Below are 26360 nucleotides of genomic sequence, written 5' to 3'. Positions count from 1 at the left end.
AGTTCATGAAAATTTGTCGCGTTCATTCCAGTTGCCATTGTAGGAGGCAGCCGGTTCCACTCAACAATGGTTTTGGGTATGAATGATTTGGCAAAAGTTAAAGTGCGGCATGTGATGCGTTTGATCTTGACAGGATGGTCACTGCATGGAAAGTCGGCTGAGACTGAGTGAAAGAAATCGTCATGAAGCAACGGATGATAGTAAATTTTGTGAAAGAGTTAAACGAGCAAGTTGACGATGATGGGAAAGGTTATGACGACCCCCACGAGTTTTTAACTCCATGGCGCTAGTCAAACGTGAGTAATGTGAAAAAAAAAATATGAGACGAGCAGCAGGTTTCTGCAAGCATTCGGTGTTATCTATGATGTAGGCTTGACCCGGGGCTTGTATGTGTGAAGCGTACGCGATATTAAGTCGGATTAAGGTAATATAAGCAAGTTTACGCACCTACGCAGGATCATGTCGAAGGTTACGTTTTAAGAGGCCAAGAGAATTGTTGGCAGCTGCTAGAATCAAATCAATGTGATAGTGCCAGTTTAAGTCGGACTGAAGGTGAACTCCTAAATATTTGTTAGTAGAAGTTCGCTCAAATGTTATGTAATTAAGAGTGTACGTGATTGCGATGTGGCAATAATTTCTTGTAAAGGAGACGAGCTTTGTCTCAGAGTGGTTTAGGGTCATTAGACACGATGAACACCAAGTGTTAATTGAATCGATGTCAGTTTGTATAGTCAGTGTCACTTTCAATGGCTCAGTACACAATACAGTCGGCAGCGAACAGCATAATTTAGGAAGGCACACAATTAGGTAAATTATTAATAAATATTAGAATGGAGCAGGGACCCAAGCACGCTCCCTCGCGGTACACCGGATGTGAGTTGAGCAATCGAAGAGTTAGAACACGTAAAAGAGGTGAACTGAACGTGAGATGTGAGGAAGTCTTTAATCCATGCTACAACCTGAGGGTGAATACTGAGAGGCAATAATTCGAGTAGTAGTCTATGGTGGGGGACCTGATAAAATGCCTTGGAAAAATCTAGAAACAAACCGTCGACTTGAATCTCGGCGTGTATTAAAGTAAAAAAAAATTCAAGTGGCCGGAGGAAGGGGGGACAACAGTGCATGCTTACTGCAACTTTAACGGCGCATATCTCGAAGCAAGTGCTATTCTCATAATTTGTTTCAAGTCGATATGCTTTGCCAGCTCACCAGCTACAATTCGTAAATTGAATTTTGTTTAATAAAAGAATTTGTGCAAAATTTATGTCCTTAATATTCTTAACTAACGTTTTCATTTCTGGCGCAGGTAATGTCCGTCTCTTCGATTAACCCTGTTCAACAATTGGCATTGTGTTACGTGCCAGAGGCAATTTCCTAAATATCTGTACCACCCCACCAAAAACAGAAACACACTAAAAGAATTAGTACATATGAACCTACAGGTAGCTCGGACGCTAGCGAGCATGGCAGGCATAATAAAAGTGCAGGGATACAGGAATGAAACATGAGTTGGGTTTGGTTGAGCACGCACAATTCTTCGAGTGCTCTTCGAGCGCTAGCGAGCTTTTGAGACGACTATACGCCCTCCGATGGCCAATGCTACTGAGAAAGACTAAAAAAGGAGGCGTTTGTTTAGGCGTTGCCTCCACCAGCTGCGAAACGCTCTGCGGTTCCCACGAACTGCCGCTGGACAGCTTTGTATTTGAATTCAAGCTCGAGAGCAGCTGCCTATGCGCGTAGTATGCGCCGATCGACGCGCCACTGGTGGCGGCCTTGCGCAGAACTCTCGGGAAAGGAGCCAGCCGCGGCTATGGCCGTAGGCCGTAGTTTTCTGCGTCGTTGATCGCGCTTCTCTGTCTTATTCATGTTTTCAGAGCAAAATAAGCAACAGCCTTCGCATGTGTGAGGTGGCCAAAGCTTCAGGGAATGTCGAAGAAGAATTGTTGCGCGGGGGAGGGGGGGGCTAAAATACCGGCGAAAACGTGCCGGCGATACGGTTCTAATCATTCCCTGCAAAGTCTCATCAGCGGGAGCAACGGTGGCAATGGATTGCCGCCGTTCGGCGGGAAATTCCTTGTTCTCACCCTTTCCTTTGTTGTGTCGGTGTTTTTTCCACTGGATCATATTTAGACGGGTAAGCGACGAAGTTCGTCTGCAGTGCAGCATGCGGTTTAAAGGCACTCCGCTAAAGTTGTGAATGCCGTTTGCCGCTTCTACTGTTAGCCGCTTCTTTACCGCGTTGCCCTAGCTAGGCAGCACGACTGCACGAGCGCATTGTGTTGTATGTTAAAGCTACTGAAGCTTGCAAGAACTGAAGTTGTTCGCGTTATGGGGCCCGGTAAATCCTTTCACCAGCTGTCACGCACTTCATGTTTTTGCATCTATTTTATGCGTGGCTTCGCGCATGTTGAACTTTTGCTAGTGTTGTTGCTAGTGTTGTTGCTAGTGTTGCTAGTGTTTTGCTAGTGTTTTGCTAGTGTTGAACTTTTGTTGCTTCATGCGTAACTGCTGTTGATCTTTTTGAGGTGCGAGGTTTTTGCCTTGGCTCGTTTGTAAAGTGTATATATCAGGCTTATCAGGCTTATCAGGCTTATCTTATCGGAGGGACACCAAGCATGTGCTTCTTTAATACCTTTGTTCTTCTCGCCCAACGGCATCTTAGATATGGTGGTATTTTTGGAAATGTGTTTGAAAATTAGGTAGTTCAGGGCGAGAATTGCTAATGGCTGCTGCATATGGTATTTTTGTTCCATTTTCGCTGAAACGTTCGCGTCACGTTTGAGAAGTCATCACACCTCGATGCTGTTTGTGCAGACTAACCACGCCGAGTGATTTGTTTGTTTCACATCCTAGTCTTTTTGCATATGAATTTTGCTCTCACCTGAATTCTTTCTTATTATGCTTGCGCCGCAGAGGATTAAGCCGGCCTTGCCGCCAACACCCATCTACTTTGACTGGCGCTGCTCAGCCTTGTGGCATCATGTGGCATCATGTGGCATCTCTCTCTAGTAACATAAAAATGTACTGAAAAGTTGGTCAGACTCTAGCTTTGTACGCTTCCAAGCAGCTCCCTTGAGGAATTTAAAATTGCAAAAGCTGCAGCGGGAACGGCAGTTCATCGGCGTATGCAGCAGAATTGCATCGGTGGTACAGCGCTAACACGCGCTCTTATTAACCCGTGCGTTTGGTGACTTCGTTGACTAGTGTACGCGTTTCCATCAACAAATTCACAATTACCCTTACTGAGGCGACTTTGACTGCACTTATTCGGCGATGTCACATGCATTTATCGGCAGAAAGACCACAACGGCATCTGCAGGCATCGAATCGTGCGGATTTGTTTGAGATATACGTCTCGATTAACGACGGTGCTTATTATTGAGGTACAGAAGCAGCACTACGGCAAGGGTCGAACTAAAAAGAAAACGGTTGAGACATCGCATTACTCAACAAAATTTAGCAGCTAGTAAACATGAGCTCCACTTAATGTAAATGGGGTTCATGGTGTTTGTCTGCAGGACGCACCTGTCACGTATGTGGACAGGTTCGTCCCAAAACACCGGTAACATCGTGTTCATACCCACCCCCACAGAGGCCAGCGTCTTACCTAGAGCTGTCACCGCAGAAGAAGCAGTCTGGCGCCCAAACAAATGAGAAATCGCAGCCTCGAACTTCAGTCATCCTTGCTGCAAAGGGGTGTCGTCTGCTACTGCTCCCGAGCGTACTGTTGGAAGCGTCCGCTAGGTAACTATAGTGGTGCCTCTATAGGCGGTGCACTACGCGTAACATGCTCGGAAACTCTTAAAGATACAGGAGGTGCTTATGTTTCAGAGTGATTACGTCTACCTAAACTAGAACAACGACGATTGCCATAAAAAAATTGAAAAACAGTCGTATATCAACGCTTTTTTTGTGTGTCTTTTTGTCTTCTTCAAAGTCGCGCTGAGTTTTCACAAGTACGACGAACGCGTGTCCAAGTTGACGCGCCACTGACTAAGCGTATACGCTGTTTTCCTGTGATGCAAGAGCCGAAGGTGTTCCTTACGGAACCACTATACAAGACGTGGTGGCGAGTAGGGGGTTTCTTCTTTCGCTATAGAGGAAAGCGCGTTTAACTCCTCACCTGGCGATCCACTTCCGTTCGCTGAGCCACAAAGTCCGCTTCCTGGCACGTTCTGTCATGAGGGCCAACTTCTTGCTGGGCAGCCAGCGTAAGGAGAGTCCGCACAATAGCCACGCGTCCAGCATCGCCAGCAGCAGGAGCAGAAAGCCCGAGCCCTGGCACCATGGCTCCTACAGAGGAAATGTCATTTAACAGATCTGGCAGCATGTGAGGGTATCAAAAAGGCTGAATGGAGATCTACTATGCGAAGGATCAGAATGACTGCCAATGTTTGTGGCGCGAAGGTTACGCGGAAGAAAGCAATGGACTGAATCGTCATCGGAAGCCCCCCCCCCCCCCAAAAAAAAAAAAAAAAAGAGAAGAACAGAAAAAGTGTTGTTTCAGTACGTTCGTTCCCGCCAAACCTGTGCGCCACAAACACTGACGACTATGCACTAACTAGCCCATCATCGTATTTTGGGCAGAATGACGACGACCAGAAGCCATGGCCGGTATGACGAGAGCGATTTTTTTCACTCTGTCGTATTCGTTTCTTTTCAGGCACTGCTCGCCGCTGGCTCATTGTGGTGATAAGGCTGGCGAGTGCAGCTTGGTCTATTGACGAAGCGCGAATAGATCTGGCGTACAAGTGTTACATTATCCCCGACCATGCGTTACAAAAGTTGATCATAGTTCGCCATTCATTTCAAGCTCCAGTACTGGTCATGGAATTTTGAACTTTAAGTGTTTGTCCCTTGGGGTCACGCTTTGTCGGGTGTAACCACAACATTTACATACGCGCACTTTATCTGCAAAGCGAGGTTACAGCTTTGGTGAATTAGAATAAGGTAGCGCTGATGGAAAAGAATATAGTATCGCCACTCATTCACGTTTTCTCTTGTGCTGCACCTCACAAGCGAATGAGCATCCGTTTGATCATCATCATCATCATCACCACCACCACCACCACCACCATCATCATCATCATCATCATCATCATCATCTAAGGTATACTGAGTTGCGGTTGCTTTGGGGCCTAGTTCAAGCGACTGCTGCAAAGCGTAGGACGGTTTCTCACGCTGCTAAGTCGGCCAATTACCGTGTAATGGTCCCGTAGTATATGCTTCTTTCAAACGAAGGACGCAGGTCGGCTCCGCGAAGAGGGCACGCGGAAGACAAGCCCGCGTGGAAAGAAATGCGCCGTGTTAAGCTGCGCCGTAGAGGAACCGCCGAAGGCGCACTCTCGCACGGAACAAAAGGGAAGACGGTTCGAGCTGAATTGGAAGCGTTCGGGAAGTCGGGCGTGAAGAGAAGAGGAGAGGGTGCAGTTGAAGCTACCACTACCGCAAGATGCCCTCGGGCTTCCCAGATGTTGGCATTCTCATTCCCGCTGACATTTACGGCCGCTACTGTAGCTTCTTCATGGGCCTCGTCGCTGACAGGGAGGCGCATTCACGGAAATTGGGTAACGCGATACACGGCCACGTGGTTTCAGCGAGACTGTTTTTTAACCGCGTGCGTCTTTTAACAATGCCTCGAGAAAACGGATATATTTTTACGACCACCCTGCCGACTACGCCAGTTAAAGTTCCGTTCCCTTTATTCTCTGCCAGCTTGAACACTAGTTAAGGAGGGGAGGTGTTTAAGGTCCGAAGTTCGCGTGCCTCGATGACTCGATTCCAAGGTGGCAGCGCGAAGGAAGAGTCGTTGTCCGGTATAGAGATGCTTTATTCAAACGCGAAGGCATCTGTCCGGGTCCAAACACGAACCTCCACTCTGCCCCACACAGCCATAACGTGACTTTTTGAACCTTCACTTGCACATGTAAAGAGGTCACAAACAAGCCATGACACATGGAGGCTTACATCATTGTAACCAGTAGCATCAAAACTTCATAGACGGACACAGCATTGGCCAAAACAGTGACACAACCTACAATACGCAAGGGGATAGGTTCACTGAAAGACACGTGTCATCTCACTCTCCCCTACGTTAGAGTCCAAGTATTGGCCTTGATGTCCTCCGGCACCGGAGACCAGGCTCGAGCTCGCACGTGTAATCCCAAATTGTTTGCGTCGTTCTCTTTTGTCTACGCTCAAGCCATCGGGACTGGACATCTCTTGCAAGAAACTGGCCCGCCAGCTGCGAGAATGTTCTCAAGAAGCCACGGCTATTGAAGATATGGGGGACTGCCAGCGCTAAGAATACTCGGACGCCCTGTGCAGCTGTGGGGCGGGTCACTTGAATTTTCCGAACAGTGTAACTGTGGCGCGATGGCGATCGCACACAAAATCACTTGTCGGTCGCCAGTTGAATAATAATAATAATAATAATAATAATAATAATAATAATAATAATAATAATAATAATAATAATAATAATAATAATAATAATAATAATAATAATAATAATAATAATAATAACAATAATAATAATAATAATAATAATAATAATAATAATAATAATAATAATAATAATAATAATAATAATAAAATAATAATAATAATAATAATAATAATAATAATAATCAGTATCATCATCATCATCATCATCATTTTTATGTCCACAGAAGGCCGAATGCCTCTCCCAGCGATATGCAACTAACCCTGTCTTGCTCGAGCTGATTTCAAGGTATCTGAAAATTTCCTAATTTCGTCATACCACTTAATTCTCTGCTATAATCGACTGCGCTTCCCTTCCGTTGGCGCACATTCTGTAACTCTAATGGTCCACCGGTTATCTACCCTACGCATTACATGGCCTGCCAAGCTCCATTTCCCCCTCTTAATATCATCTAAAATATCCGCTATGCCCACTTGATTTCTGATCTACATTGAACTCTTTCTCTTAGCGTTCTTAACGTTATGCCTAACATTTTTCGTTCCACTGCTTGACGGCAAGTCCTTAACTCCTTCTCAAGCTTCCTTGTTTACCTTTACACGTTTCCGCCTCATATGTAAGCACTGGTAAAATACAGTGATTGTACACTTTTTCAGAATAACGGTCATGGTTTGTCAATACCTGCTGTATGCGCTCCAACCAATTTTCATTCTTCTGTAAGCTTCCTTCTCATGACCAGGATCCGCTGTGAGTGATTTACCTAGACGAACGTACTCCTGCACACGTAGAGGATGATTGGCGATTCTCTTGCCGTCTCTAACAGTTTGCAGAATGAATCGCTTGTAGGTGGAACCACCATGGTCTCCTTTCTGGCTGATTTGGTTCACATCAGCAGGAAAACAGTCACAAGAGTTACGTTATTTGACTCTAGCTTTAGGAAAGAGTGAAACATTCATTTTGCTCCAGGTTCGGAGTCTACACATTTGTGGAATCCTCCAGATGAAAAGTTTTCTGAAGTGCTGTACCACATAGCTCCACCATGTGGGTGACATGGAGGGAATTCAAATGGGACTCCTTGCGACATATCCCACTCAATGGCTTGTTGGCGTAGATGCGGCGTGTGCTAATGAGACGTCATAGCTAAAGAACAATGAGAAAAATATAATTAAAAAAACAAAGCACGTCATGAATTCTGTAGCGATGCTTTCTTTGCATACTTTCCCTGGTTTTGTGTGGCTGCCTGGTGGGACGGTCGCTATCTCGGCGGATATACTTGTGGGTCTATATACAAAGGTTACATGTGTGCCGTATGGAAGTACCAGTGAATTGACTTATATAACCGTTTTATGCCGGCCAAATATGCCCACCTCCGTTCTGCGTAAAAAAAAAAAAATAACTTGTTACATGAAACCTGAACAAGTAATGTCGGGCCGCAGACATCTCTTTACGAACTGTGCGTGCAGCTGCATGTTCTTATCAATTTCTCGCGAGAGTGGAATGCACAACCTAAAATTTTGGCCATCGAAGAAGTGACTACGTGGGCAGGATCACCTTCTTTTCCGTCCCTTTCACGGAGATATTTCGTCTATGCGTTTAACACACGGCATTATGCCATGACACCCTGCGAGATTTAATGATCAACGCTGCTGCTGTTGGCGCCTGGCAGCTCAAACTCATAGGCGGTCAAGGGCGGCGGACGACTGGATTTGCGCCACCACTGCAAAGCGTCCCTTGAGCACGCAGGAGCGTGATAATAAAAAGAAAAATATTCGGATTTAAGTACGGGAAACAATGCATGACCCATAGTAACATGTTTGATAAGCTGGAGCTAGCTTTTAGTTGTAGGTATTGGAGATTAGCTATTATTCATAAATTATAATTTGAGATAAGTACTTACTCAAATAACAGTGCGTGGGGGTGAAATGCGAAAACATCCGTGTACTTAGATTTATTTGCACGTTAAAGAACCCCAGTTGGTCGAAATTTCCGGAGTCCTCCACTACGGCGTGATTCATAATCAGAAAGTGGTTTTGGCACGTTAAACCCCATAATTTCTTTTTAAAATAACAGTGCGTATGGATGTACGCTCTATGGCCAGAAGTGAAGGTGGACAAGTTGTACTAATTTTTTAAAAACTGCGTTGTGGAACTGCGTTTGGCCTTTACGAGGTTAAGATATGCAGCTATATTATCCAGAACAACAGATGGCCCCCCTTTCTCCCCGTTAGCTAGACAGGAGTTGGCCAACACTCCGCTACGTGCCTGAGTAACACAGTCTACGGAAGGTCGCAAGAATCAACAAGCCTCGGCGTTCGGACGAAAGCTTCGCAGACAGAAAACGTCTCGTCAGTGCTAACTATAATGAAAAGCCTCGCCTTGTCTAGGTCCTGTTGCGTCACTACAGGGCAGTGCGGTGGAACTGGCAGTGCAGGCAGTGCAGTCGGCCTCAAAAGTATATGGGACACGGACTCTACGGCAAGCGTGAATTTCTGCTCTGTTACGACGCGGTGCTTCTACTTGAGAGATCACGACATAGGTCACAAATGCTTCTGCGTGCCGAAACTTGGAGTTCGGTGCTACGTGTCTTGTAGGCTTCGCAGTAACTGATGTTTTTCACGAACCCAGTGCCCCATAATCTTTCGTGGCCGGCTACACGCGAGACAAATTCGTACGTTGCGTCACAGTGAAGCCACGCAGAGGTTCGAGGTATAGTCAGTGTAGTCGACACTCGCCTTGGGGTCCCATCCGGTGTCGAGGAATGCGACTACGAGGAGCGCGTGCGCGACGAGCAGCAGCAGCAGCTTGAGCAGCCGCGGGAGGTGGGCGGCCACGGCGGTCCACGGGACCTGCAGCTTGCGCACCTCCACGGGGTACGGCGCCGGCAGGGAGAGCGCGGTGCCTTCGCCGTCCCCGCTGGAGCCTTCGGCCAGCGGCGAAGGGGTCCTGCCGGTGCTCAGTGCGGTAGCAGCGCCGGCCGCGGCGACGCCGGACGCGTGTTCGGGCAGCCGCGACAGGATGAAGGACATCACGCTGCGCGTCTCGTCGATGGAGTCGTCGGCCGACGCCAAGCTCTCCTCCGAACCGCGCTGTTGTGGGGAGGGGGTCGAATAGACGGGGTGATAATAGCCAGCTGGCGCTGATCAACCTAACGACTGGCTCTGTTCAGCGGGCGTAACGCTGGACCGAGCGACGTTTAACTTGCTGATTTCTCGATAAAGCTCAGCTGAGTCGATGCGCGTCCCATTATCAGCAAAGGCGATACGAAATTTCAAACTACGGGGAGAAAGCCTAAGTTCTGGCGTTTTGCATGGCTACTCAAGAGATGGTGTTAAGGGCAGCCAAGCTAGATACGAACTGGTCAGAGAAATAGTTATAAACGCTAACTGCAATTTCTACACGAGATGGATCTCCGCGCTTTTATCTAGCTACAGCTCTATGCCGCAAAGCAACCTCCCCCTCCCCCCCCCCCCCCCAAAAAAAAAAAAAGCGGACAAATCAGGGTTAACTAGAAAGCAATCTTATGCTTCCGGGATCAGCAATTTATGTACTATGAGAATGATTCCGCTTTCTACGCTTAGTCTCAGACCTACACCATCTTTGGCGACTGGATAACTAGAGGTGCGACTTATAACTGCGAAAACTGTTCCACACCGTAGTTTCTTGTTCGGGTTTGATTTCTACACGATGACGCTAATTTCGATGCGCTACAATATGCGCTAGACGCTATTTGACTGTCGCTTGTGCTCTGGGGTAATACATGCTAACAATAGGTCCTCGACAATAGCGCACTTCGGTTGCTAAGAGCAGCTTGTCCGGTCTGAGCCGAGCACAGGAATGAACCAAGATAAATGGAAAGCAAATAAGCTGTTTGTTTGATCAAGGAAAATTTGTCATATTCCTCTATTTGTTTACAATGGTAGAGCGTGAACAAAGAAAATAAGGTGGCATATTTTTCAAGCTCGAGCTCCATTTTGTTATTTCAGACAAGAAGGCGGCTTGCATCGACCAATCCAATATCACTTATTTAAATTTCGACTTTGTTTTGTTGCCTCTCAAAAATGGAAGAGCAAGCAGGTATCTGGAAAGAAATAAGTCCGCTGCAAAGAACACATGTTGGAAAACGACTTCGTTAAAATGGGGGGAACTAGTTGGAACAGGCAGAGCAATAGGGGTGAGGTCGTAGTGCTAATGTCTTCGGGGCAGGGGCTCAAACCTCCGAGGTCTATCCTCTGGACCAGTTCTTTTGACGTATGCCGCCAGCAAAATATCCGCTGTTTGAAGTAACAGCGTGACATGAACCTGCGTCCAGAGCCTTCACTTCTCTTCTGCAGCTAGGTCACTTCGGCTTTACTAACCCTCGTACATCGGAACAAACAGTAAGGATGCATCGCACACAGCACCTCAGACGCGGTATTGTGAGGCAGGTATTTGTGCCCACATTACATAAGCTCACCCTGTTTCTGATGCGAGCCATTACGTTCTTGCTTGTGTGCTTGCTTGTTCCTTTCAAACGCTTGCGCTGTTATTGCCGTTGTTGTTCCTCTGCACAAATGGCGCACTGCTGCGACCTTCTTCTTCGACTCAGCACTCGCAAATGGCACGTGCGCATGCTGGCTGGTGTTGGCTGCAACTATGGCCAGAACAATGGGCTGCTGCTGTTCTGCATTTTCGTGGCGTATGACAACAACGAGAGATTGGCCATGAGTCGGGTGGCTAAGAGAGACTGAGAAGGGCGAGATCGGTGAACAATTTGTAAGTTGTGTCTTTTACATTCAGAGCAATTATTCGTAGACACCCCTTAAAAGACATCACTTTTTTTGTCATCGGACACCGCTCAGCCAACCGCCAACTCTGAAAACGAAATTGTCGTGACCGGCCCGGTGATGGACAATCGCGGCCTGCACTTGCACAATAAAAATATAAATGTCAGGTAAATCCTGAAAGTGGTCCATCTTCTGCGATTCCAAGGCAGCCCTCCAGGGCGTGTATTCCCTGCATTGCGCCTAGGATCCCACGAACAACTTATCGCGGACATAAAAAAAAAAACGTTTTTACCTGCAAGTTGAGAAAGGACTCGACAGCGAATTTAAACGTCGACCAAGTAGTCGTGTTGTAGGAAATGACCAAGTAGATGCAGCTTCCCTATACAACCGTGAGAGTGTTGTCCCCGTTGCCATACCGATGTCAAGAGTGGAGGTAGCCTGAATGTTCCGCGTGCTTGCGTACTAGATTATATTTGCCCAATAAAATTCGGCGGACTTTACAAACCAGGACCGTCTTTTCCTTGTAGCCCACCTTTCGCTCTGCCTTCTGCGCAGTTTACAACGGCGTGACCCGCGTGACCAGTTGACGAAGTTGTGGCGTGAAGGAAATTAGATACAAAAAGTTCTGTAGAACCCATCTCACTATGAGTATCGAAGGTAATGCGTTTAGCCTTGAGTCAATATAGCGACACCCGTGATGCTGCCATCGAAACAAGTTATGCATGAGGCGTGTACTGCAGCGATTCCTCTTTCGCGCTTGACTAAAGACATTTCGCGCCATCTAGCGCCGCCGCCGTAAAGCCTGCGCTTGGCCTCCGGAATGCATGGCGCGCCGGTACGTGCGAACGGTGAGAAACGAGCGTCATGCGGCAACCGGGCTCTTCTCTCTCCTTCTCTTTCTTAAAGTCCCTTAAACTTCGTAAAGTAGCGACGCTCTCTTCCTCCGCCTTCACTCCTCGCTTCTCCTCTCTTTCACGCTCCCTCCTCGACCGTGGCCCCGCCTACACCACTCGAGCGTAGCAACGGCGCCATGTGCTCCTCGCCACTCCGTAGACGCTTCTCGAGTGAAAATGGCGCTGAAGCACGGCGCGAGGGCCCACGTGATGCTATTAGGGCAATACCGATGCGGCGTCGGCCTCGGCCAGAGCGCGCGAGGAGGAGGCGGCATTCTTCAAAGCGTGGCGTTACTTTACAAAGTTTAAAGGGACACTAAAGCGAAACAATAAATCTGCTGAGACTAATAAATCATTGTCTCAGAACCCTGCAGGCTGTCATTTCAAAATAATAGTTTGGTTATTAGATGAGAAAATGAAGGTCGAAGTATCAGTATTTGAATTTCGTGCCAAAATCCCGACGCCGGTACGTCAGTGTGACGTCAAAGATTGCAAAGCATGATTTCGCATTTAGGCCGCGTTGGCTGAGTAAAGGTTCCCGAAACTTGCCATGTTTAATATTTGGTTCCTTTAGAACAAGATGTAGTCAATCTGTACCACTATATAATTAAGTAGGCCCTAGAAGATGCCATAAACATCCATGACGTCACATCTACCAGGTGCGGGAACTTCAAGGAGGCGTCGCCACACGTCTTTTGTTTTTGCGCTTTTTCTGGTTTACCAAGCGTGTTATCGTGGTAAGTGTGGTGTTTTTGGTGTCATGGAAGGGTAATTTACTGATTCAGAAGAAATCATTTTTCTCTTTAGTGTCCCTTTAAGAGGCTTTATTCTTTCTGGACGCACTGTGCCATCTAGCGGCACTGGTGACAAGTCTCCGAGGCGAGAAGCGCTGCGCGCCAGAGCCTGCGAATGCTGCTAACTGTTCCTTCGCTTGTCGCACACTCAGCGGCAGGTACTCAGTGACCAAAGCTGGTGAGAGGTTCATTGGCACATGCCCAGTGCATTCATGGCGGAGCCTGCTGTAGCGCCGGTTTGCGGACCTTGAGGAACCGTTCTTACCTGAGCGCGATTCCGCTCAGAATCAGATAGATCTAAGCGACATTTTTCGTCATTGTAGAGCTGCATATTTCCAGTGGCACATACCTAGTCACCCGAGTTGGCGTCGAAGGCGCTCATTGAAGAGCGGCACACACACCTACTGGCGCATACCTAGTGACTGAAGTTCGCATCAGAGAATGGAATGGAATGGAAAACTTTATTGACTCTTTTAAGGTTTTAGCGGGTCGAGGCCGAAGTCTTCATTCTTGAAGCTTGGGTCCTCTTCAGCCATGGATGGGCCCCTAGTCCAGGGCTCCACTGAGCCGGGCCGCCTCGCACGCGTGCGCTATTAGAGCTCTTTGAGCCTTTAGCTCGCGGCTGGTGAGCCAGCTCTCCCATTGCTCCGCACTTGGTGTTTTGTGTTTGTGGAATGCCTGGTTTCTTGTACACTCCCATGTAATGTGGTATAATGTTGGTTTAGCTCCACACCACGGACAGGTTGCGCTATACTGCGTGGGGAACATGCTACTTAGTATGTGTAAGTTTGGGAAGGAGCCCGTTTGCAGTCTCCGCCATCCTGCGGTCTCCTCCTTTGTTAATGCTTTATGTGGTGGGGGATATTGATATCTTAGCCCCTTATAGAGGTTTAATAGCTCTGAATAGCTGTTCCCGCAGTTGATCTGTGGCCCCTCTGGGGCGGTTGACGTTCCTGCTCGGCTGGTCATCCCTCGAGCTAGGCTGTCTGCCCCTTCGTTGCCCCTGATCCCTGCGTGGCTTGGTATCCAGATAATGTTGTGTGTGCGTTGTTCCTCAGCGATTGGAACTCTGCTGAGGATCTTGAGCGCCGTGTTACTAATTCTGCCTCTTATATAGCTCCGGCACGCCTCTTGTGAATCTGTTAGAATATTGAGGGATATTCCTGTTCTATAACCTTCTTCCACTGCCAGTGCGACAGCAATTTCCTCTGCCTCGGTTATGTTAGCCACCTCGGCCGTGAGTCCTGTGATTAATTCTCCTTGATTATTTACTACTACCGCTGCCGCGTTGTTTTTGTGTGCTTGTGAGTATAGGGACGCATCGGTATAGACTGTATTGTCCCAATGTCCCATCGTCTTTTCGTAAAACTCTGCCCTAGCCTGTCTCCTACTCGCATGGAGGTTTGGGTCCATGTTGCGAGGGATAGGTTGTATGCGTAGTTTCTTTCTTAGTGGGTCTGGTATTGGGGGGGGGGTGGCCCTGCTACTTTGTGGTTTATCAGAGAGGTTGGTTGAAGGCCATCACAGGCCGAGTGGCACATACTTAGAGCACCACGTGGGCGTCAAAGAGTTTCATTGAATATCGCTTACTTCGCAGTCTCGTATCCAGCTTTTCTGGACACAAGGGTTTAGTTCGCGTGAGTGCCACCACGTGGCGTACTCACCTTAAACTTTTCAAACTTCCCGCGGTGACGCGTGATGACGTCAACCAAACAAAAATAAAAAAAGTAAAAGCTATCCCTGCGCATTGAACTTCGCCACAATGCATGTCCCGCCGGCGTTATCAGTGTTCTTGATCAAGCGTATTCGCTCGTCGCCTGGAAATTGCTCGTTATCCAGCGTTTACTCGCGACGAGCAATTCTTGATTCTGGGCTTTTGATTCGGTTCTTTTTTTTTTCTTCTCCTTTCCTTTTCTTTTTTTTTTATTCTACGGAGTAAAGAAGCTAGCCTAACCGTCAGAAGCACTTCGGGGCAGCCTTTCTTCAATCGGAATACATTGTTAACGTCCGAACATCGCACCGCGCCAACTAGAGACGCCGTCGTGCATGGATTTTGATCTTTCCCTATCGAATTCGTTAAGGTGCACACAATTATTTCGCTAGCGACTTTACAATGCGCACTCATGGGCTATCGCCGCAGCTGCAAATCTAGATGTGCTTAAGTATTAAGACATGTACATGGATATGTTGGTTTTTCACCTTGACACAAAAGTCACGAAACAAGAATTGAGCAAACTGTCCCTGTGTCGTCGCAGGGTGTGAGAGGGGCTAGTTGGTATTCCATGCTAAAGTGACTAGCTCATGAGTGGACACGGGACACTAAAGAGACGACAAGGATAAGCGCAAACTTCCAACTGGGCGCTTGTCCTTGTAGCGTCTTTAGTGTCCCCTGTCCACTCTTGCGCTAGTCACTTCAGTCTGTGTCGTCATCCGTTAGCATGCTATGGCCGAAGCTGCTCGCAATATTAGGTCACATTTACTGGCCACCAAGCCAGGTACAGCCTTGGGTACGACATATACAGTACTTGCAGTTAGTTTCCAAAGTAGTCTCCTATGGCGGCTATCCACGTGCGTGAAGCAAGAACGCTATTTAAAGTTATTGTGCAGTAATATATGCGGATTTGTATGTTCTCCACATTCTCTACCAAGTTGCCGTTCCGCCTTTATTATATAGCTGCATTCTAGACTAGCAGCTATCGAACGCCATAAAGGCTATCCACATATTCAACCCTTAATGACCATCGGTTATCTTCCCTCCTCATTACATGTCCTGCCCATGCCAATTTCTTTTTCTTGATTTCAACTAAGATGTCATTAACTCGCGTTTGTTCCCTCACCCAATCAGCTCTTTTCTTATCCCTTAACGTTACACCCATCATTCTTCTTTCAATAGCTCGTTGCCTCGTTCATAATTTAAGTAGAATCCTTTTCGTAAGCCTCCAAGTTTCTGCCCCGTGGGTGAGTACTGGTAAGACACAGCTATTATACACAGACTGGATTCCAAGGGAAGGGAAGCGTAGCAGGGGACGGCAGAAAGTTAGGTGGGCGGATAAGATTAAGAAGTTTGCAGGGACGACATGGCCACAATTAGTAGATGACCGGGGTTGTTGGAGAAGTATGGGAGAGGTCTTTGCCCTGCAGTGGGCGTAACCAGGCTGACGACGATGATGATGATGATGATGATGATGATGATGATGATGATGATGATGACATATTCAAGGACCTCACGCGCAACTCCTGACACTTAATTGTATTCAAGAGTTGTGCGACTGCCCAGGACATCCTTAACGAATGTTACATAACGCATTATGAGGTTTTACTTGCCAAAACCACGATTTCATTATCAGGCACGCCGTAGTGGAGGATTCGGGAATAATTTAGACCGCTTGGAATTTTTAACGTGCGCCTAACCCTAAGTACGCAGGTTTTCGCATTTCACACCCATTGAAATACGGCTGCCGTGGTTGGGATTCGATCCCGAGACCTCGTGATTAGCAGCCGAACCCAATAAAAGCTAAGCAACTACGGAGGGAAAGGAATGTTGCCAGTAGGAGGAAGGTGACAGCCGGCACGTGAGACAATTTGTTCCCATCCTCATTGCGAGAGAATGGGTACCATCTGTCCAAGAATGACACCGTAGAATGCACTGTATTCAATGTGATGGAGTCCGCGTCCAATATTTCAGACCCGAATCATACTGTAATTACTGACGACCAGGCATCTCGCTAATACGTGCAGTCGTTTGACAGCTGCCGAGCCCTGGCGTCGGCCACAGGACCTACATGACCATTGTTCAACACTTGCCGACATTCTCGCCATATTTCGCACCATTGCGTTTCAGTTGAACTGCTTCAACAGCCGATTTATTTGTGCCAGAATTTGGCCACCCTGTCAACGTTATGGTTTCTTATTTTTAAGTCATCGTTTATATTTAGGCTAAGGCTGTCGTGAAATTTCCAGCGGTTTCCCCTTTCCCAAAATGCCCGCATTTTTGTCGGCCTCTGTTAATATTTTGCAGGATTTTTAATAGACGTGGAAACCATTGCATGGCCCCCTGAATAAGCTGCTCAAAAAGTCATTTTATATCCCTGAGGTCATGTGCAAGCTTCCGCCTTCTTGCCGTTCATCAACCTCCTGATTTCCCTGTCACCTGTATTCCATTTTGACGACTCCATTCCCACGGAAGTTGGCGACGATATGTCCATGGGATTAAAGCCATTTAAATCAATTCTACTGTGAATACGACAGCCGCTTTTGCTCACTGTGGATGGAAATGTTGCGCTAATGAGCGCCATTCTGAAGCATCTAAATTGATAGTCACAAAATTATGCGGATCCCACGTATGTGCGAATCGATGTAAGCAAAGCTTTCTGTGTTTGTTGTCATTGTTAAACATAATCTCCACAGAGTAGTCAGGCACCCTCTAATGAAATGCTGTCAATGTTTGCCTGATTACGCCCGCCATTGTGATGCAAATAAACGTAACTCCAACTCATTTTCTCAGAAATAAACGCTGAATGAAACGCTGACGTCATCCTGAACAAGATCAACAAGCGCCCTAGTGCTCGATCTTATGATGCCCCTATTCTTAAGCTTATATTCGTGATTTAGTTATTTGGGGGGGGGGGGGGAGGGGGGGCGAGAGCGATGTGTTTTTATACCGTAGAAACATCCCTCGGACGTCTCTGATGTGCTCGTTTTTATTCTCAAGTACCCAATGAAAACTGTAATCGCTGAAACTTCATGATGTCCTGGTGGCAGGCCACCATGGTATGTGGCGCAAGTATGACCACGCTGATTCATTTGGGTTGGCATATACTATTTGGTGCGTCATACTTCGCCACATTCATTTTTTCAAGCTATACCAGAGCTTGAAAAGGGCGGCCAACTCACTACGTCCCTTTCCTCTGTTTACTTCCGCAAAGTGTGCGTCTATCGCTGTGGTTACCAAATACGCCCAGTGGTATGCTACCACTCAAGCCTTTCTGTCGGCTGAGCAACTGAAGTCGCAGGCTTTCTTCAACACGGCGTCGACGTTCAATGTGGCTATCCTCAATTACTTTTCGCGGACTTTGCTCACCGCCTTCTCTCCAATGAAATCTCCTATACTACTCGCTCCTGCTAGACACAACACAAACACGCAACGACCTTAATGAAGTATCTATAACACGCTAGTTGATATGCTGTCAACGTATATTTCCGCTGAGCACCGGGATTGGAGCGTGGTCATGTCTATGGTGACATTATCGGTCTACAGCTTCGCTCAACAACACCGCTCGTTACTCATCACTTTTTTTTGGCCGACAAGAGTATAGCGTATCTCCTCTGAATGTACTTTCGGCTTTAAGTGGGACCTTGCACGCCCGCTTATTCTGTTACGTTGACGGCGACCGTTGTCGTCAGGCTGCCGCCTAATTCTGAGCATCGCAGTCACCAGAGTGCACAGAAAGCTGTCTTCCCAAACAAACCACCGGGATTCGAGCCCATCTCCCAAATGCAGCATCTTGCATTTGGGAGATGGGCACTCTAACCATTACGCTACCACCTGCCTCCACCAATTTCCGTTTATCTGCCTTCCCACTTCTCGTTTTTGCCGCAGACGCAGGAAGAACGGATGCAGAAACGAAAAAAAAAAGTAAAGATTGCTTGAGCCGCCAGTGACGCATGACTAACTTTGGCAGGTTACCCTCATTGGAGCGCATGTAGGCTTGCGGCTTCGTGCAGATGGTGGGTCGCCTTAGCATTATTGTAAATTTGCTTTCACCAGCTCTTTTCAGCTAGAACTGAAACGCCGGACAAAAATGAGACCTACCGTTGAATATTTTTCTTGTTTTCTAGGTTTAAAGCAAAAATGCTCATTAACACAAACAGTGATTTTTTTAAGAAATGGCATAAGGATACTATACTTCAAGGTCATGTTTTGTCAATACGGCCCGGCACCACGTATCGACGAAAGGGCATCACAGTGCTGATGCACGCGGCAGGTTACTGAATGAAGAAAACAGGAAACGACTGTTTTTCAGTTCTCGCAACATATTGTACGCAGAACACAAGGCACCCACCACCATGACATTATTTTGTTTGACAACAGCGACACACAATGCCGGACTGATATACTTCCTAAAGGGGTCTCATTTTATTTTTCATCGCAGAACCGCAAGCACAGTTGCGTCGCGCGTGCTTGCAGCCACGTACTGTAGCCGTGCTCCTTTTCCTCTAACAATATGGCCGCCGGCGGCTTCAAGCGCTCCCGTAGGTGGCGGATTGGATTGTCACTCGAGAAGTTTAAATACATAACCTCTTTGCATAGAAACGACGGCATGATTGTTAACATCATTGCTCTCCGGACTGATCTTGGTGAGCTAACTCATTGGTGCGGTAGGGCAGATGGTAATTAACGCAGACACAACTATACATCTCAAGTTTACTTCCGCTGCTAAGACGATTCCTAATGCCCACACAGTTAATAATACTATCATTGAAACTTCAGCGTCGGTAAAATACCTCGGTGTAAATTTTAGCTCTTATTTATCCTGGAGCACTCATATTGAACTGATTACTACCAAAGACTTAAAAAACTTGGTCTTCTTAAACGCCGACTACGCCAAGCCAACCAGGATACAAAACTACACGCATTCAACACGCTAATCAAGCCTGTGATAGAATACGCACCCGTGATCTGAAACCCTCATTATACCTATCTTGTTAACATGTTGGAATATATACAAAACAAGGCTGCTCGATTCATCCTTTTCCGTTACTCTCGGTATCAAAGTGTAACAGTACTGAAAATATCGCTCCGTCTCCCGCCTCTGGTCATGCGCAGAAAACTCAGCCGTTTATCTTTTTTCCATACTCTCTATCACAGCAACACACCATTCGCAAGTTCACATCTTCTCCTGGTGCCGCACACACCGGCTCGTGTAGATCACATGAAGAAGACTAAACCCATTTTCGCTCGGACAGAACGGTACAAATACTCACCTCTGGTCCTGGCTATTGAAGAGTGGGATTCGCTTCCTTCTAGCATTGTGGCTATCGCTGGAACATCATCATTTCAAGCAACTCTTTGGTCCCCCCCCCCCCCCATACTTAGAAAATTCCACTGTAGAATGATGTGCGTTTTTTTTCGTTTTTTTTTTCAGTGTGTGCGTGTGGGCCGTAACATTCCGTGGAATGTTAGATGACATGTTTTGGAACTTCTGAAGGTGCGATTTTTGTTTTGTTTTGTGGGATTTGCTACATGTGCATTTTTTCAGTACCTGTTCCTAGCCATTTCTTCCCCTGTCAACTTGTACCTGGCTTATTAACTTGCTTATTCCTGTCTTCAGCCGTATATATTCTGTGTTATATATTGTTAAGTTTTCTTTGATGAATCCCCCCCTACGTAACGCCCGCATTGGGCCTTTAGGGTATTGAAATAAAATAAATATTGTTGGCTTGGATATGTTTGGCACGAGGCCCAAGTCGGTACCCTGTCTTCTAACGCGTTCTTTTGTTCTCGTCTCTGTCTTGAAGGGACGCGCACCGCAACATACTGCAATGGTGCTTGCGTTGCGCGTATGTAAGGTGAAAAACGCGGTTCTAAAATGTCTGTTCACTAACTTGTGCAGTAAACCCGTGTTTATAGTATTCGCGCAATAATAAGAGTCACGAGTATGGCAACCGTAACCGCAAGCGTTCACGTTATAGTCGTAACTTGTCGTGACAGCGTAGTTCAAATCCACTGACCCTGCCACTAAGAAATACGTGGCGAGGTATGGCTGATGAATAATTAATTGCGAAGATTGGTTTTCAGTAAACGTTTGTTACCAAGAACGGCGGGTGCTTATACTACCGCAAATGACGGATGCTTGGCGGTCACTCCAATCATTTACTCACCACATCACAGATCTACACTAGAATTCAACTGGTTTCACCAACTCTTGCTTATATTCTCTCGCCCCTAAACTGCGACTTCGCCTGCCACCCGGCCTCCAGCTTTTCCTCTTTGTCCCCCGCTTCTTTCCCAATCTGCTGAGACGTGCTTCCACTGATGCTTGGTCTTCTTTTTTCTCAATAAATGAAGGCATTCATTCATGCATTCCTATGTTACTGCAGAAAATAGCGTGTCTTTATCTACATAACCACCCTGTCTCTCACCTGGACTCTCCAATCGCAAAACAAAGTTGCGGTGTTGCAAATGACTGGGCGTCACATATACAATTTTCTAGGAATGGCCAGTAGCACGGCGGGCAATTTTCAGTGGGTGACGAGACAGTATATAGAACACCTTCTCTGCAATATCCACACTCAGTACTCTGCTTCGTGAGCTACTATTAGCTCTACTACGAAGTACGAAATGAAATAAGCCTAGCTAGGCTGGTCATCGACAGGTCTTTTTGGATTCGTGATGCGTCGATATAAAATATATATATTTCGTATATAAGCATAAATGACAGCGATATAAGCGAGGTGAGTTACGCTAGCTCGTTGGTTTTGACTAACGACGCTCTTCATGCAGCACTTTCGTCTTATGCGTGTTTGCGAACGGGAATGAAAGACAGGAGGGTAACACGCCTTCCTGAAATTAAACATTCGGAATAACTCTTTGTTTGACGGTTAGACATATGTTGAGGACCCCCGATACGAACCACCTGCAAGTCTGTATCAGCTTGCAAAGAGGAACTCAGATTAAACGTTGTCAAGAGGATAGGCTTTTAATTATCATAAAGATATCTTTATTGAAATTCCTTACCATGAGGTGAAAGCCGACTAATAAGCATTTATATTTTCTGTGTTACTGAAACGTCATGTTAATAAAAGGTTGCTGTGCTTTACAGCCTCCTAAATTAGGTTATAAAAATAAAAATAAATTGATGCGGTAAGTGTGTAAACGCAGACGCAAGAAAAGGCCTAGTCCGTTTCCAAGTATTCACTCAATGAAGATGGAGCGCCTCTATACTCTCACATTGTAGGGATGTCAAGAACAAAACACTTCTAAAGAGTGAGTCACGAATATAACTCATTATAAGGTGAGCTTTCGCTGGAAAAGAAAACGCTCAAAGCGCAACGATGGCTGCGCGCAAAGTGCTTCCTCTGATTCCGATCTACGGATCAAGGCATCAGTTCGTCAGACTGAAATGCTCGTACATTACAGCGCAATCTCGGGTCCTCAAATGTGACGGCGAATGTAGGCCAGTATTCGCTTCACGCGCGCAATCTGATAAGATAACGCTCTTTCGCTATTGAATCCGTGACAACATACTGGATATTAGAAACACATGCAGGCGCATCTTGAGCTAACTGATAACTCTGGAACTGTGGTTAGACGCTAAAAAAAAGCCTTCCCCCTAAAGAAAGAATACAGTTGCTTTCAATATTAGCTGAAACATAGTGCTTGTCGTTTAAAAAGGGCCTCCAACACTGCACAGCGGCGCCGACATACAAGAAATTTAAGCGCGAACTATCAAACCAGCGTATCGTGGTTCAATGTATCCCAATAGTCCAGGGGCCAGTTCCACCACGGGTACTGTGTCGGAGCTCATATTTCATGTCAGCATTAATTGTCACAAAATCACAGTATTTTTTCTTTAGATCTTATCATTAGACAGCTAAAATACATCCAGCGAAATCCTCATCTTAATATTTCAGTACTTTTCGTTCTAACATACACATCCGTGCTGGTTCATATGTTACAAAGTACTGAAAATGTACGCTATGCTTTCCTCCAGGCAGCAGTTTTTATTCCATATGATGCCAGGAAACCGAGCTTGATGCCACCAACGCTCAGGAACCTAATCGGGAGCGCGCACAATGTTCCCGCACACCTTGTGGGATGTACCGTAGCGCTGAGGTGCTTCTTGTATAACATATGAGAATCGGTTGTAAAGGCAGTCGTGCAAGGTTGGGCACATGTGCTTAAGCTCATGAAGTTGATTTGTGTCAAGATAACCTGTCCAAGCTTTCACACTTACTTTATAAGAAGTCTACAACACCATCAATATGCCGGCTGCTTTTAACTGCACGAAACAAAACTATTGAAATGATACAAACAATGTTAACATCATTTTATCATTCGAGTGTTCAGATTGGTAACCTCTAGATGCGGAGTAAGTTGAGAAGTTGTTGGCGTAATTAACAAAGCTACGTTAATTAAATTTTCAGTAATGGTTCTTACGTGGCTAAAGAAAATTAGCAGTTTGGAGCCCGTCCACGATATTATGCAGCCAATCGAAAAACTTTCGACTAAACATGCTTCTGTAAGAGCCATGCGAACAAAAATTTTCCAAGTAATCACTCTTGGAAGGCGTAACTGACGCAGAAAAGGAACATCTGTAAAGCCACAGAAAGAACAGCAGTTCACGACGGGACACAAAGGAGGAACCACACACAAACTGCGCTAACAACTTCAAATGCTGTTCTTTATGTGATAATGAAGCAACTAGACCGTCAGTCATTCCTTCCAAACCTGTAAAGTCAACCTGACCACATCTAGCCTTTCGGGATGATGTCATCAATAGCATTGCCCCGCGAACATATTCCCCGTGGCCTTATAGTCGCGTTCCATTTTTATTCATGCTCTTTTCTCGAAAGTAAGCAGTTTAAAGTTTTGGTGTCAATGCGGCAGTGTACGTGTGCCGCCGAAAGCTTGCTTGGTCGCAGGAGCGATGCATGACGCAATGATGATGCAGATTTAGCGCGTCGCTGGCATCAAGACAATGCGCTGCCGCCGAGGGAAGGAAGATAACGAAAGTGAACAGCTTGGTAGCTGCTCACGGAGCCGTGCCGATGGGGACGGTGCCATCATGACGAAATCTGAGCCGGCGATATTGATGGCTGCAGCGTTTTTGTTTTCGTTTATTCTTTTATTCTTTTTTTTTTTTTTTACAGCGAAGTCGTTAAGAGGAAGCTTTAACACGGGCCCTACTCCGACTCCGCCTATTCAAATAGATGTAAAACGCCGAAACGCTTTTCTTAGATAACCCCTGGACCGATTTTAATGAAATTTGTTGGATTCGGGAGAGAAAGGTAAATTCTAGTGACTATTGCAAGCGGAATTTCTATTTAGGGCCTGAATTTTGGTAAAAGATATTCAACAATTCGAAAGTGTGAAAAGTACACAAGCACGAAGTTTACAAATTATTAACTCCACATCAAGAACTGATATCGCGGTTCTGTAAACAGCATCCATTAGACAATTCTAATATGCCGATTTATATCTTACGTGAAGTCGTTACGTTGTGAACAAGGGTTGTGGAAAAGCTGTGTTTTCATATTACTAAATTTTTTGAGATTCATGCGTAATATATCAATATTGTCTTCTTCAGATGTGCTGTTAGATGCAATGTACATAATTTTGATATCAGTTTTCATTGCCAAAAGCGAGTTGTAAACTTGATGATTTCGTTTTCTTAAAATTCGCAATTTTTGACAATTTTGAATAAACAAATGATGACCTAATTCGAGAATTCAAAACCAACAGACACTAGATTTTAAGTTTTTGTTTTAAATGCAACAAGCCTTGTCAAATTAGATGCAGTGGCTGTCGAGAAAAACGAATTCTCCTTTTACGTTTATTTAGATAGGACCACCAGAGCTAAAGCTTCCTCTTAAGGGCTACTTTCACCCCTATCGCGTCCGCGTGTAGAGCCAAGTCCCGAAGATAGCGTAATACCGGCCCGACCCGCAGCGGTGGTGAAGCATGCGTTCAGCGCTCCCCATATGTGGGCTGATCCCGAATGTAACGCCATGCCGGGGAGACCCGCGGCGGAGATGAAGCAGGCGTTAAGCACTCCCCAACGTGGACCGATCCCGAAGACAGTGCAATGCGGGGCCGACATACGGTGGAGGTGCAGTTCGCCATTAAGGGACCCACATACACAGCTTTGCAGGTCATGTTTCTTCACAAAGTGGAAGGGCACTGAGATTTTTTAGTTATCCGCGTTTACCCTGCATGCGTCTGCGATGAAAACAAGAAGCAGGTATGCCTGGAAAATCTAAGGTGGTGGAAGCAGGTGGTAGCGGAGAGGTTAGCATACTCAGCCCCTGCACGTACTTATATCTGCATTGACATGGGTTCATGGTAGTGATAGCGACCAAAGCTCTACTTTTTCTGCGTACTCTAGTCATTGTGAAACTAAGGATGTGCTTAGCATGCCCAGTCACTGAATGCAAATTGCAGCAGTTACGAGTGGTGGAATCCCGCTGGGGCTGATTGTGAAGAAAGCTTCTTTTCTCTGTCCACTCTCGCGATGGTGAAGCTAAAAAGGAGGAGGAGGCCTGAGGAACACAACGTTGATCGTCACCATAACAGAATGGATGGACGACCTGCGGGAAGGACAAGGCACACCAAGTTTTTAGCACTTAATTTGTCCTACAGTAAAGCGCTACAATGGCTAGTATGCCCTCATGGGAATGGTAGACCGAACTGCTTCTCACTGCTAACACTGGACTGATACTAAGAAAATACTCCGTCCGCAGGCACCACGCTACACTGAAACTAGCAAAGTAATGTCAGTTTATAAACTGATATTGCCAATTATCTGGTGTCCTTCTTGTGTGTGTGGAGGGCATAAGGGTCCTGGCAATGAAATGGTAGTATCTTTGTTTTTGCTGCAGTTGCACACAAACAAAATTCTCTGAAGTGATCCGACAACGATCTACCGGCGGAGAAGACCAACCCACAAATTAAAAATAATTGCTGGTTTCAGATCTTCCAATTTACTTTGCGTTTAGCTACCATCTGTTATATTCTTCTTTTTGTGCTCTTATAAAGAAGAAAACTCCACATTACTACAATATCAACAACCGTACACAAAATAGACTGGCTTTGAAGCTGTGACCACGCACCGAACTTTTCTACATTTAGCACATGTAGTATTGGGGCAACACGTTTGAGCAAAATGATTAGGTTTTCGGTCAAAGCACTGTGACGGGCGGGAAAAACTCGTTGTCATGCCCGGTCGAAACAATACCATCTGCAATCTTATTTACTTATATTCATTTTTGAAAAATCAATATAACCGTTTATACATTTGCTTCGTATGAGTTATATACTAGCTTGCCTCGTCAATCTCAAAAATGTATTCTTTTTCGGGAGACGGCCTTCGTGAAAAACGACGCAACATGACAGTAAAACATCCAGCAAGGCTCTATCCAATGATTGGCGAAATAGTGCACTGAGAGCGTGTCGACTAGCGTGCAATGGAAAGTTGAATTATGATCGTTGTAAGCTTGTGTTGCGTCTAGCACGCGCGAGTAGTGTTAACGATGACATTCGTGTGAAAATGGTCAGCTCGGTCTGCGATTTGTTCTTGTGGATCTCCACATTGAACGTCGCAGTCGTCACGATGAGAGCACTCCTGTGACATTATTAGCTCAGTGGGATGGGAAGGCTCGAGTGGTAGCTCACTTTGAGGGGTATTGGCTAACAATTATTAATGTACGTACTTTGCGATGATGAAAACGATGCAGAAACACCGCTGGTG

At 46.1% G+C, this 26360-nt stretch overlaps 1 protein-coding gene across 1 annotated transcript in view; it reads right to left on the bottom strand.

Annotated features, from left to right (window-relative positions):
• Positions 1-10988, bottom strand: part of LOC126540862 (uncharacterized transporter YutK-like) — a 33340-nt gene extending 22352 nt beyond the window's left edge. Inside the window, exons 1-3 of the mRNA XM_055076422.2 lie at positions 10895-10988; positions 9174-9527; positions 4124-4293 (exon numbers count right to left, since the gene is read on the bottom strand). Of these exons, the coding sequence (XP_054932397.2) occupies positions 4124-4293; positions 9174-9527; positions 10895-10915 (545 nt within the window). The 5' untranslated portion in view covers positions 10916-10988. The remainder of the gene's footprint in view (positions 1-4123; positions 4294-9173; positions 9528-10894) is intronic.
• Between the last annotated feature and the right edge of the window lie 15372 nt (positions 10989-26360).

This window comes from Dermacentor andersoni, chromosome 2 (assembly GCF_023375885.2).
Source record: "Dermacentor andersoni chromosome 2, qqDerAnde1_hic_scaffold, whole genome shotgun sequence".
Lineage (NCBI taxonomy): Eukaryota > Metazoa > Arthropoda > Arachnida > Ixodida > Ixodidae > Dermacentor > Dermacentor andersoni.
The sequence above is the reverse complement of the archived record's forward strand: the minus strand, read 5'-3'. Positions and strand labels throughout refer to the sequence as shown.